This window comes from Miscanthus floridulus, chromosome 17 (genome assembly GCF_019320115.1).
Source record: "Miscanthus floridulus cultivar M001 chromosome 17, ASM1932011v1, whole genome shotgun sequence".
In the NCBI taxonomy this organism is placed as follows: domain Eukaryota; kingdom Viridiplantae; phylum Streptophyta; class Magnoliopsida; order Poales; family Poaceae; genus Miscanthus; species Miscanthus floridulus.
Window position 1 is genome coordinate 33092050 of NC_089596.1, and position 14882 is coordinate 33106931.

The window sequence follows — 14882 nt, forward strand, 5'->3', positions numbered from 1 at the left end:
GTTAATTTAAATCATTTTGACTTTAGGGAGGTATCCCCCCCCCCCCCCCCCTAAGGCTTGTGGAGAAAATTGGAGTACAACGACGATAATTAGTACGCAAAAACAACTTTAAATCTTTTCCTTATATCCGAAGAAAACCCAGAAGTAACTGCCCCATTGCCCATTGGGCTGTCACCTTTTCCTCGTCAGAAAAAAACCACAACTAACTGGCCCATTGCGCTATCTCAGCCAACCGTAAATGGGCTTCACGTGTCCAGGATGGCCCGTTAGGCCTGCTCTTACTCAGCGGCCGTCCAGTCTAGGGTTCGCGGCACCCGCGACCCCACAATAAGCACGGAACCCTAGCCCAAAACCCCCTTCCTCCACTTCACGCCCCTCCCCGTCTGCTCCTTCCGCCGCCGCCGCGTCTCCTCTACAGGTACGCTCGCTTGCCACCTTTCCCCTGCGCCGCCGTCCCCCGCACCGTTCTGCGGGTGGATGCGGCGCTCGTTTCTTATGGGTGACGATCCGATGCGCGCGCTTATCTAGCTCCGCGAAGGCTTCGGGTTCTGGATCGACTGGTTAGCAGTAGGCTACGTGATGCACTTGATTGGTGTGCCTGGCGTGTTTACGTGCGTCTACTAGTGACCATGCCTGCTTTGATGCTGCAATCTGCCCGAGATCGTGCTGCTGCGCTAAGGATGGAGCTTTGGCGGCTCGTTAATTCTTGTTCCCCTTTGTTGTTTGGCTGGCTCCTCTGATGGCGTGGTTATTGCACTGACGTGCAGGTAAGAAGGAGAGGAAGAGGGTGAAATGGTGAAGCACAACAACGTTATCCCCAACGGGCACTTCAAGAAGCACTGGCAGAACTATGTCAAGACATGGTTCAACCAGCCCGCTCGCAAGCAGAGGCGCCGCATCGGTGAGCTCTTCGCCCCTTCCCCTCTTTTAGCATTCCAATATGTTGCGTGCTTGAATTCAAGACTTAGTCGTTTAATAATTAGTTTGTCTTGCCCAGCAAATTGCAATACTTTCTCTCAATGTCGTCGACAATAAATCTGTGCATGTATTAGTTTGTTGCAATTTCGTACATTTGGGCTTCTATTTGGTTCGTCAGTTAGTTATTGATACACAAGAAATACATGATTGTATAGTTTGCCATTCTGAAAAGTACTAGTTTGTTGCAATTTCGTACATTTGGGTTTGTATTTGGTTGGTCATTTAGTGCTAAAAGGATACTGTGGTATCCGTATTGATACACAAGAAATCCATGATCGTATAGTTTGCCATTCTGAAAACTGTAACACCAGTTAGCCGTTCCTTGTTCCTACCACAACACCTTCACCTTGTAAGGAGGATGATAGCTACTTATCTGTGTTTACCCTCATTATTTTTGTGTCTTTTTACTTTGTTAGTTTGTGACTTAGTGCATACACTAGTACCAATCATGATGCCACAAGATGCTAATTGGCCTCTGCATGCATCGAATTTGCAGTACACTGGTTTCTTTGCTATACTACTGTTGTGCTATCAATGAACGAATCAAAATAAAAGTTCCCTTCACTTAATAATTGCACTCATGTTGCATCTTTACTGACTACTTGTGTGTAATTTGCCCCCTTATCTTTCACATGCTTATTAACAACTTTCTAATTCGACCCTGCTATGTTCTGTATGCAGCTCGTCAAAAGAAGGCTGTGAAGATATTCCCACGCCCAACTGCTGGCCCTCTTCACCCCATTGTGCAATGCCAGACTCTCAAGTACAACATGAAGTCAAGGGCTGGGAGAGGCTTTACCCTTGAGGAGCTGAAGGTGATGCATTGCTTTGTTGTTGTCTTTTCATTTGAGTTCCTCTTGAGCTTTTTTGATTGTCCTAGTTTTTGTTTTCGTTGTTCTGATATGAAACAATCTGCTGCTGTATACAATTTGTATGGCACATCTTTTTTTTGTGCCAAATGCTCTGCTGAGGTTGATATACACTCTCTTTGCATGATGACAAGTCTACTTATGTTTGCAAAAAAAAAAAATTGTACTCAAGTAGCTTGGAGTTTTTCTTTCCCATTCTGAGTATCAATATGTCGTTTACGTTTTGTTTCAGATGTGGCTTGATTGACACATTTTTTCCATTGATCCTCATTCAGTTACCTTCTGAGTAACAATATGTTGTTTATGTTTTGTTTCATTGGAGATATAAATGTTACTCTTTTCGTCGATGTATTGTGTTACATCCTTGGAGTTGATGTTTAGAGTTATCTTATTGATTGCAGGCAGCAGGCATTCCAAAGAAGTTTGCCCCGACCATTGGCATTTCCGTGGATCACCGCCGCAAGAACAAATCCCTTGAGGGACTGCAGGCCAATGTCCAGAGGCTTAAGACATACAAGGCCAAGCTGGTTATCTTCCCAAGGCGTGCTCGCAAGGTCAAGGTATGGGTAGAAATCTTTTCCTGAATGTCTCGTCTCTTGAAGAAGTACGTCCTGTTTGCTTTGACCTCTAATCCCCGATCACCTACCTTCAATGCAGGCTGGTGACTCTACTGCGGAGGAGCTTGCCACTGTCACCCAGGTCCAGGGTGACTACATGCCAATTACTCGTGGTGAGAAGCGCTCAGTCGAGGTCGTGAAGGTTACCAACGAGATGAAGTCGTTCGCGGCCTACGGCAAGCTCCGCCTTGAGCGGATGAACAAGAAACACCTCGGTGCCCGCCAGAAGAAGGCGGCTGAGGCGGAGAAGGATGAGAAGAAGTGAGGCAGGTATACGTAGTAGATAATACCCTGTTTTTTTCCCCGATGCCGCCACTAGTGGATGATACTACTGTCAAGTGCTTGTTCTTAAGTTTTGTTTTGGTGCTGGAAATAGAGACCAGACCATGTTGCCAACTGTTTGATACCTGGTACTTGGTTGCGAACTCATCAGCTATATTCTTATCTAATGGCTCTTAGGATTCTTGCCAACTTGTGCGTTTCTGAAATTACTTCTTGTTTCATGTACGATAAAAAATAGTCGAGCAAAAGATCTAGTCAACAAAGGTGTTAAACTGCTGCGGTTTCATCTGACGAGGAAAACTGCGGGTCTTTTCCTCTTGTTCTGTGTAGAGAAGACGAAACAGCGAGTCTACAAGGTGCTCCATGGTGTGAAGATATCCATATTCCATCCGTGTTTGCGTCAGAATCTAAATTGTTGGGAAATCTCTAGGCGACGACCCCGACGGTGCGTCGTCGCGTAGGATGAGATATGAGCACATTGCTCATATAAATACATACCTGCGCAATTAGGCAACACAAACTCAATACCACCAAGCTAGTCTAGGAAACTCTTGCTAGCTCTCATTCGGTTCCTTGTGCTCCTGCATTTTGAGCTCGATCCATTGATCATCAGCTAGTGTGATTCTGTCCTCGCCATGGCGGTCACCGCCTCTGGTCGCAGTGACGGCACTCCATCCTCCAGACCGGCGCTGCTCCACCACACATCCGACGACACGACGGCGAACGACGGGAGCTCACTGGCGCTCGCGCTCGACTTACTCCCGGCACTGCCGGCGCTGCTGTTCGGCCTGTTGCTCGCGTGCAGCCTGGTCCGGCGGCAGGTGCACGGCGACCGCCCACGGGACGACCTGGCGTTCGTGGCCTTCGCCTACGCTGACCTCGCTGCGCTTTTCTGGTGCGCCCGCCGTGTAGAGCGGCTGACGGCGGCGGCGCCGTCTCCTGGCCCCGTGCGTGAGCGTGACGAGAGACGGCGGCGTCTTCAGGTCGCCGTGTGGGTCCTCTCCACCGCACTGAGCTGCGCGTTCGCTTACCGGGTGTCCCTGATCATGCCGCCCGCGTTGGTGCTCCTTGTCTGGGCCATGGCGTCGTTCGTCGTGCTCGTCGGTTTCTATGTCTTGGTACTTTGCGAGGATCAAGGGTACCGTCTCGTGGAGGCTGCCGGAGACGGGGAAGACGGCGGCCTCGTCGACAAGAAGAGTGGCGCTGGTGGCGGTGAATTTGTTTAGGACGAAGCAAACAATGGATTTGGAATGTTTTTTGGCTCGTGTTAGCTTGGGTTGTAATGTGCATATTGCAAGCCTGGAACTACTTCATCAATGGTATCAAGCAATAATTGTATTTTGACACGTCCATTGTTCTATCTCCAAAACGCACATCCCAATCACATAGACCTTGGAGAGCCCAAAATGTGAGTTCACTCATACGGACTATGTTGCTATGGCAACGTCTAATTGCCGGCACCATTTGTAAATTAAGCGCGGGTAGATTTCTCATGGTGAAATCTGTCCGTCTAGATTTACATCCTTAACTTAATATGGGTGCTTGTATTTTTTTTTTATTCTGGGTTAAATGGTACTATTCTCTTAGCGGTAAGTTACATGTATATTAATCGCGAGACGTCTGTGGTGACTTTATCAATATATATTGATTTAGAGACGTGCCAGCTCAGTCCAAGTATGCACTATGATTTGGAAAAAATACTGATACCAATTATTTTATAAGTACATAAGATATTGCCAATATGGAATGCAATCATACAATGGTAACAAGTGGGAAGGGAACTCCAACTCGTAGCATCAAAAGCAAGAATTCTCAGACTCAAAAAATGAATATTATCACACAAATCATTTCCAGAGGTGATATATATATATATATATATATATATATATATATATATATATATATATATATATATATATATATATATATATATATATATATATATATATATATATATATATGTTAGCACCTGGTGTCCCACCCGCCTCTATCTAAGTATGTGTAAAATAAGAGATTTACAGAGGCGTATCTAAAAGCACTTAGAAATTGATTCCCAGGAGCGGTTGAAAACATGAACTGCCTGATGGGACATCTTAGAAAATCGTTTATATAACTCTAGTTAAAGTATGAGTGCTCAAACACGAATTATGCCACGATGCCTGTACGTACGTATGACGTATCCGTACGCGGGAACCCGTGACGGCGCACGCGGCTTGGTTCTTGTTCACTGATATGATATCCCTCTGCAATTTCAGAGCTTAATTCATGGCACTGCATTCTGACGCGGTTCCGCGTGGGAGGGAGGACCATGCACGGCAGGTCGGCAGCATCTCTCAGCGTCATGTTTTGCTGCAGAGACCCATACCACACCGCATCAACTCTGTCAGAGATCGATTTGTGAGAGTTTTGTTGAGGCCCGAACGCACGGTGTATCCTCGAATCTGAAGCAAATTGTAGCAGAAAAAGATAGAAACTACAATCAGTCAATCCTAACGGATTCTACACCGTTACAGTCGTAACGTGAGAGCCGGATGTTGATCCAAAGTCGCCTATTTCCGCCAAGGTAGTTGAAAGCAAAGGTGAGAACGAATTGGATGCTGATCCAAAGTAACGACCTCAGTACCCGCGCGGACAAATTCATCTGGTTGATGCTGCGAAAAGCCACAACCGGCAGCACGCCTGGTGGAGATGGTGTTTGGTTAGTGAAGATGTAACATTATCTGATTACTGAGGGAATGAAAAGCGACAAAATACGATAAGACGAGTTAAAGATGGATTGGGGAATCACGTGCAAACAAAAAAAAAGATCAAATTTAGATTAATTTCGACCAAATTGGCATTTTTCAGGTAGGGTCTTCGTATCTGTCAGTAAAAACTAGCCCAAACTCGTATCTGATTACTGCAGCGTGCGTTTGATTCCTAGAGCCAGCAAACCAATAGAAAACAATAAAAGAGTCAAAGTGCAGAGGCTCATCTACCTCTTGTCTCTCTAACACTCCATTCTCTTTCGTCCCTATTATTTATTGAACGGGGCACCGATGCTTCTACTTGCTTTGCTCCCATTTTTTCTGAAGCTGGCATCACATACTGTAGCGTGTCTATTGATGCTTAAATATCCTCCTCTCTTTTCTAGCATCACTTAGGGGCACATTGTGGAGGGCATTGACAATATGCTGAAGCATAACGGTGTTATAATACCCTAATGTACTCCCTTTGATTTTTATATATCGTATTAGCTCGGTCTTACATTTAATATTTATGTCGTTGACCATCGATTTTAAAAATATTGTATAGATTCATGACATAAGATTTATGCTTTCTGAAGTTGTCTTCTCATGGCCTTCATCAACTTGCTAAATTTTAAAAATATTGTATAGTTGTCTTTGTAGATCGTCGAAATGAACATCTCCAACAACTTGCTAAATTTGAAAACCACAGCTACGGAGTATATTTAAACCTAGCAAGGTGCCATCTCATCCAGCGACGGGTAGGCAAATGCTCATCCTGCCTGTGCATGTCACGTCACGGCCACGTGGCCTTCGGTTGCTTGTTGACTTGGCGTTATAATTTCACTGTCTAAATTGGCAAAATTGCTAAATCCTTTTCAGGACATTTATATTTGCAAATAATAAAATATCAAAAATATATAGATCACATATGTATGAATTGTAAAGCTGATGACAGGGCTCTTTGCGGCCCAGTAGACCAAGACACGTAGGAATTGGCCTATCTCGTATATTCCAAGGTAGGAGGAGCACGTCCAGTCAAACGGAAAGGAACAGATAGCGGCCTCAGAGCCTAAAAGAGCCACTTGTGGGGCGACAGTGATTTGGCCCATAGGGCCACTCCTGGGCCAGTCGTACTCATGCTAAAGTGACCTCTCACGAGTCGTGATCCAGCATTTATTGCCCATCACATGAAAGAGATTATTTGTCTGATTTTGCCATCTTTAAAGTGTTGGAAAAATATGCATAGAATCAAGTACGGATATTCATATTTACTTTATGTTTCATTAGGATATGAATACAAATACAAATATTATCGAATACTAATACAAAACTGATACTTCAGATACGGATTCACATCCAGATGTCCATTTAGCTTTTTAGTCTATATAAATATCCACCAAATGGTTTTAGATAAACAAATCATGTAATGTGAGATCAAAATATAATAAATATACTATACTCTACACAGAACATTTATAAAAGCACATTGTTAGTCATATTAACTATATAATTATAAATTGATAATCATATAAATTATACCTCATTTGTATTTAAAATAAAATACGTGCTACTAATTCCTCATGGACACAATTTTTAAATAGCTTTAAAATTTTAAAGTGGAATACCAATTATATATCATTGGTAGTATTAATTAAAATTAACATAATTAGCCTTTTGAAATTAATTTCATTATTTATATAAAAATTAATTACATGTTTTCTTTCATTATATTGATGTTAATATTATTAATCAACACGTTTAAATAGTTTCAATTGTACATATTAGTAATATCATAAAATTAATATAATTAGTCATTAGTGACAACAATAACTTTTGGATAGTTTCACCTAATAGTATATTCATCACGGACACGTATAGTATCGGATATCCATCTATTTTTAATACGGATAAAAAAATCAGATAGAGAATAATAAATAAAAATAGCGTGTCTATTGATGCTTAAATTTTTTTTAGACGAAAGGTTTCCCCTGCTTTATTTGCATAAAGCACTCCACAGCGTTTAGCACAGCGTACCAGGCGCGCCCGCCAGAGTTTACAGTTCAAAGCACAAAGAACAAGCCTAATGGCCAAAACATCATAGACGAGCACCCAAAGAACACTCGCAATGATTATTACACATCTTTTCTTGCGTCTCCTCAGACTGAATCACAGCTATGGAGTCCAGAGCCGAAGATTGCAATGCCAATGTCTCCAACCTTGATCTCCTTCCCCCATCTCAACAATTTCCTGGTGGCTGGCTCGCTTTGCTCTCCAGATCCAGCCTCACTGAGTCCACCATGGTTTCCAGTTCCGCTGCCAACTCCTCCTTCCAATCGATCTGTGCCGGGCGCCTTGACACTTCTTCCATCCTGATTATTCTGTCCTCCAGCAACACTCCAGTGTCCTGCTTGAACATTGGAAGCCAGCCTCTTAGCATCTTTGCGATCCTGATCAGCACCATCTTTGTACCTAGCCAAAACACCCCCCTAAAAGCAAATTTCATTTCTTAACTTCCATAAGGACCACAAAACAGCAGATAAAATCACATTAGTAACCACATGTTTCTTATTCGCAACCCACAACTTAGCTACAGACTCATAATCAGCACCGATATTCTCCCCTAACACCACAGCAACCAAACTCCACACACTCACAGCTACACAGCATTCAAAGAATAAATGCCAAATGGATTCCTGTTCACTACAAAAAAGGCAAGTGGGATCCAAAACATCCCTTCTTTTTTGCAAGTTGTCCATCGTAAGAATTCTGTTATGCGAGAGCAATCACAGAAAGAACTGTACTCTAGGTGGAATCACAAGCTTCCATATGGCGTGAATATAAACCGGAAACACACCTCTACAATTAATCCTAGCATACAAGGATTGGACAGCGTAAGCGCCATGAGAGGTATAGCTCCACACTATCTGATGAGGACATGGCACCTTCGGATACGAACAATGATTATAAGGTTCAAATGTGTTTCATAATGGAAGTTAATCAAAGTTGAACTTTCGGTTCGTCGGCAGCCCGACAGTGCCTCATTGGGAAGGCCATAACTCATCCATCCGGAGTGCGATCGAGGTCAATGAGCACTTGATGGAAAGCTTGTTTGATAAGCTTTCAAATAGATCTTCTATCTCAATATCACATCGGCAAGACCTCCAAATCACCAATATATTCTATCATTGTTTCTGCTGGGAGCTACACTGTCGTTATGGGCTTGTTATTCATCCTTGGGACCCTGGCCCAAGTGGGAGCACACCCCAAGGACTTGGAGAACCTACCAAGAAAGCCCTTGGACGTCCTCCTCCTTGGCCACCACCTTAGGAGGCCAGCAAGGACGTCCAAGCCAAGCCAGAGGCCCAGTCTAATCCGAGTTCGAGTCTGCCTCAGCTATCAGGACCAGTCTGCAATAAAATGGACGTCCAGGTCGCATACGAACTCCGTTTTTGATGATCCACATATGGATGGAAAGATAATTTCATAAGAAAACCAATGGAAGTGGTCCCACATCAAAATTCCATCAGAATCAATGGGAATCGTCGAAATAAGTTGACGTCCAGAATCTGTCACGGCGCTGCGTCGTCGTCTTTTGGGCCGTTGGGCCTTGTAACGTGTTGGGACATCTTTAGGACGTGAAGAGGGATCCTTGGACATCCCTTAGGCTATATAATCAGTAGCCACCACCTACTTTAGGGTTTGGGTTTTGCTTAGATTATTCTGTCAAGAACAGTTTTGCCATTCATCGGTTTGTGAGACCCCAACTCGTGAGATTAATCATTCATCTGCAATTTGGTTGCTTTCTTTCTTGTTCTTGCTTGTGTTCTTCATTGCGCAGGCAGAGATTAGCCTTCTTGGCGAGGTCAACCTGGTCCGTGACTTGGTTGATAACCAGAGGAGCTGTGGTGCTAAGATTACAGGGTTTGATCTTTCGATCTGAAGCCGGATCGGTGTGTCACTCTCCGCCACAACGATAGTTACCATCACCTGACGGAAGATCGGGATCCCCGTCTCCATTAAGTGGTATTAGAGCTTCAGGTATACCGTCAGGTTCACTTTTATTCCCTAGTTTGAGTATTTCGCATTCGTCCCATAGTCCAGTGCCATACTCGTTTTTCCTGTCCTAGAACCTTCCGCGCCATAGCCTTTGTATGATTCAGTTTCAGAGTCTGCTTTGTTGAGTTTGTGTCCTAGGTCAAAGTCTTGTTGCTGGTTTAGATTATGTTCTTTTCTAGTTTGTGTTGATCCCTTCACCCGCCGCTATTCTGTATCACCATCGGTTTGCATCTTGTGTCCACTAAATCCCTGATTCGAGCAGCTTCCTTAAAACAGTCATAACTTTTGCATCCGAACTCGAAACGGGACAAATTTTATATCTACGAAGAACACCGAAAAATTTTAGATCTATTTCATCCCAGCAACGCTGGGTTCACAAAAATTAGATTTGCAAAATTCGATTAGGAAAGTTGAGTTTCTGGACCCACAAGTTTTGGTATGCTTTTTAGAGCACATTCCTAATTTTCTATAGGCCACATCTTTTATTTAATTGAGCTCAAATTTTTTGTGGTTTATTCTTGTGTGCTCCTTGCTGAGAAAAAAATATCAAAAGAGCAAAAGCAAGAAAAAAAGATTGGACAAAAAATAAAAGAAAAAAATAGTAAAAGAGAATAGAAGATATCAAAAAGGAGCACATAAGGAACACTCAATAGCTCTATTGTTTGTGGTATCTTTTGCCTTGTTCATATCCGTTGCTACCTTTAATACTTGTTTCCTTTCATCCTTGTTTCCTCTTTTGTTTATCACAACTGGTGATAGAAACACGTATAGGCCAGCAACTAGGACAAGTGCTCTGGATATTTATTTAATATTACTATCTGTCACTGACTTGTGTGCCACATATATATATATATATATATATATATATATATATATATATATATATATATATATATATATATATATATATATATATATATATATATATATATATATATATATATATATATATATATATATCGTGCCTCCCAAGCTCCACATATATACTTCAGATCAGTACAGAAAAAAGGTCCTTGCAATCTTGGTACCACTGCCTCACAGGTATCATGAACTAGTCACCGGTTGTACCGCCCACTGCTTGCATTGGTAAGAACTTTGTAAGAGCTTGGTAAGACGCTTGCACTTACTGTCAAATGTGACACCACTGCAACCACGTAGTCATTTGGTAGGGATAATATTTTTGTATTGTCTTTTGCTGTCTTCTTACAATGATAGGTTGTTCGTATCCACCGACTTATGATGGTATAGGTGCTGATGAGTACATGGAGTGGGAAATTGCCATCGATAACATATTTGCTACTCGCTTTATGTGTCCAAGGAGAAAGGTAAAAAAATGCAGCTAGTGTTTTGCTACATTCTGCTTTATCTTGGTGGGAGTCTTTAGATCCTTCTGATAAGCCTCAAACTTGGAATGATATGAAACTTCTTATGCGAGAAACCTTTGTTAATCTACCTCCTGTTTTGACTTCATATGATGAGGTGCACCATTTAGAGGAAGAGTCTGTTATTATTCCTCCTACTATGCCTAACCTTTTGTAGGACAATGTAGAAAAGAACAAGGATGACGTGACAGAAAATGAGAAGCTCACAGCCTCATGTGAAAATTCTGAACCATCAACTATTACCCCTGCTGAACATGAGAGCAAAGGTAATGCCCATGATGCTAAACTCATAGAAGGTGAGAGTTCTCTTGATGTGCTGAACTTTTCCACCAATCATGCTATGATTGAGCAAATTTTAGTGGAGCATTCGTTTGATTTACCTTTGTCACAAGATGATTTGCTTGATGTTTCTTATGACGAAGATGACTTGCATGATGATATTTATGTTATACCCATGCAATCATTGAAGAATGATCACGCTATATGTGTGCTGAAAATGAGTACTTGTGCTGAAAATAGACTTGTTATTCATAATGCTAGTGAAGTTGATGAGCTAAAATTGTTGTCTTCTTTAAATACTTTGGGTTACAATGAATTTGATGTTCCGTGTAATCTTAGTTCTTTAGAGTAGAAACTTTATGCATATGCTGATTTGCCATGGTTCTCTAGACATACATATCATTTTATTGGAAAATATAATTGTAAAGGAGAGTATATGGTGTATCATGTCTATATTTGTTCAAATCTGAAATCTCCTTATATTGTGCAAAAGTATGATCAACCAAAGGATTGCAATTGCTATAATCTTGTCATGTTAAGTTCCCCTAGTTTTGTTATAAAGAAACATGTTAAATTTCAAGAAGGGGAGCAATGTTGGCTACTACCGACAACTTGTCCACCAACTAAGCTCAAACCAAGGACGGTTTGTTGTCAAGAAGGGGAGGATGATGAGGACATGGCACCTTCGGATACGAACAATGATTATAAGGTTCAAATGTGTTTCATAATGGAAGTTCATCAAAGTTGAATTTTCGGTTCGTCGGTAGCCCGACAGTGCCTCATTGGGAAGGCCATAACTCATCCATCCGGAGTGCGATCGAGGTCAATGAGCACTTGATGGAAAGCTTGTTTGATAAGCTTTCAAATAGATCTAGTTCTATCTCAATATCACGTCGGCAAGACCTCCAAATCACCAATATATTCTGTTGCTATTTCTGCTGGGAGCTACACTATCGTTATGGGCTTGTTATTCATCCTTGGGACCCTGGCCCAAGTGGGAGCATACTCCAAGGACTTGGAGAACCCACCAAGAAAGCCCTTGGACGTCCTCCTCCTTGGCCACCACCTTAGGAGGCCAGCAAGGACGTCCAAGCCAAGCCAGAGGCCTAGTCCAATCCGAGTTCGAGTCTGCCTCGGCTGTCAGGACCAGTCTGCAATAAAATGGACGTCCAGGTCGCATACGAACTCCGTTTTTGATGATCCACATATGGATGGAAAGATAATTTCATAAGGAAACCAATGGAAGTGGTCCCACATCAAAATTCCATCATAATCAATAGGAATCGTCGAAATAAGTTGACGTCTAGAATCTATCACGGCGCTGCGTCGTCGTCTTTTGGGCCGTTGGGCCTTGTAATGTGTTGGGGACGTCCCTTAGGCTATATAATCAGTAGCCACCACCTACTTTAGGGTTTGGGTTTTGCTTAGATTATTCTGTCAAGAACAGTTTCGTCGTTCATCGGTTTGTGAGACCCCAACTTGTGACATTAATCATTCATCTGCAATTTGGTTGCTTTCTTTCTTGTTCTTGCTTGTGTTCTTCATTGCGCAGGCAGGGATTAGCCTTCTTGGCGAGGTCAACTTGGTCCGTGACTTGGTTGATAACCAGAGGAGCTGTGGTGCTAAGATTGCAGGGTTCGATCTGAAGCCAGATCGGTGTGTCACTCTCCGCCACAACGATAGTTACCATCACCTGACGGAAGATCGGGATCCCCATCTCCATTACTATCTGATCCTCATCATCGTTGAGGATGGTATCCTCTATCACACCACAGAGTTCCCACCACATGTTCATAAGAGCCTCAGAAACATTCTTTCTAAAAGTGAGCATAAGCTCATGCCCATCCCAGACCTAGCTTATAGCCTTACCATGCTGTTCATTAATGACATACAACGGCCAGAACATAATGGCCAAACTTGTATTTCCTACCCATTGATCTTTCCAAAACCTTATCTTTCTCCCATTCCCTACTACCCATCTGACACCCATATGAGCTGCTTGGGCTGCCCAGAGGACCCCTTTCCAAAAAGGGGAAGATCCAAGATCTGGGCAGCAAAAAATGTTCGGATTAGTGGTATTATACTTAAAATCTACAATTTTAACCCAAATAGCGTTCTTATGCAGATGGTATCTAAAGATCCATGAAGCTAACAAAGCTAAATTGAAGCTCCTCAGATCTGGGATACCTAGCCCTCCTCCTTTCTTTTGAGCCACTAACTGCCAGCTGGCTAGGTGATACTTATGCCTATCATCAAAGTTATTCCACAGAAAATGTCCCATCTGAGAGTTTATCATTTTGATAGCTCACTTAGGGAACTTTATAATGGACAGCAAGTAAATTGGAATACTAGCCAGACAAGCTTTTAACAAAACAATCCTCCCAGCATAAGACAGAAGCCTACCCCTCCAACTAGCTATCCTTTTGATAATTTTATCTACCACAGGTTGTAGGTCTTTCCTTGTAAGCTTACTATAATGAAGAGGAACTCCCATGTATTTAATGGGAAATTCACCTTTTTTGCAATAGAAAAGTCTAGCAAACTCATTAGCCTGATCCTCTTCTAAACCCACCGTCAACAAATCACTCTTATCATAATTAATCTTCATGCCTGACATTTGCTCAAAGCAAACTAGAAGCCATTTCAAATTACAAGCTTTTTCTAGATTATTTTCTAAGAAAAGTAATGTATCATCAGCATATTGCAAGCTGATGATACCACCCTCTACCACTTGTGGTAATAACCCAGTAACCAGTCCATGCCTAGCTGCTTTCATAAGCATTCTAGAAAAAACGTCAGCTACTAAGTTGAAAAGCAAAGGGGATAAAGGGTCTCCCTGCCTCAGACCCTTCCCAGACTTAAAAAAAGATACTATTCTCATCATTAATACGAATACAAATAGAACCTCCTCTAACAACCTGTCTAAGCCAGCCTCTCCATCTTCCACCAAAACCCCTAGTCTCAAGCATCTCATCAAGGAAAGACTAGCTGACCCTATCATATGTTTTTTCATAATCTAGTTTCAACACCACACCTTCCTGTTTTCTTTTATTGACCTCATGAATAATTTTATGGACAGCCACAACACTCTCCAAAATAAACCTTCCTTTAATGAAGGTAGTTTGGTTGGTCGCCACTAGCCTATCCGCTACTCTCACCATTCTATTATTCAACAATTTGGAGAAAATTTTAAAACTACAGTTAATTAGGCTAATCGGCCTGAATTTCTTCAGCACCTTAGCCTCAGGTTCTTTAGGGATCAACGTTATCATGGCGTAATTCAACCTGTGAAGATTCAGATCTCCTTGTTCAAACACTCTTGTAAGCTTCATAAGATCCACCTTAATCAGATCCCAAAAGACTTGATAAAAAAGGAAAGAGAATCCATCAGGGCCTGGGGCTCCTTCAGCATAAGAGCTAAAAACAGCCTCTCTAACTTCATTTTCAGTAAAAGGAGCCTCTAACAGTTCATTTTCCAAGGCAGTCACTTTCTCATCTACTCCCCAAAAATCTTGTCCTAACTTAACACCACTATCTTCTTCTTTACCAAACAAATTTCTATAAAAATCAACAGCATGCTCAAGCATGCCTTTATTATCATCTATCCAACCATCAGGGCCTTCCAACCCAGAAATACGTTTTTTCCTATTTCTTTGATTTGCCACAGCTTGAAAATATGCTGTGTTTCTA

The 14882-nt window shown here is 42.1% G+C and overlaps 1 protein-coding gene across 1 annotated transcript; it reads left to right on the top strand.

Moving 5' to 3' along the window:
* The first annotated feature begins 303 nt into the window (after window positions 1-303).
* On the top strand, window positions 304-2935 carry LOC136517274 (large ribosomal subunit protein eL13y-like). The gene is made up of 5 exons (XM_066510811.1): window positions 304-418; window positions 768-901; window positions 1660-1793; window positions 2249-2407; window positions 2505-2935. The coding sequence occupies exons 2-5, from the start codon at window positions 793-795 to the stop codon at window positions 2727-2729; spliced, it is 627 nt and encodes a 208-aa protein (XP_066366908.1). The 5' UTR covers window positions 304-418; window positions 768-792; the 3' UTR covers window positions 2730-2935.
* The last annotated feature ends 11947 nt before the right edge of the window (window positions 2936-14882 follow it).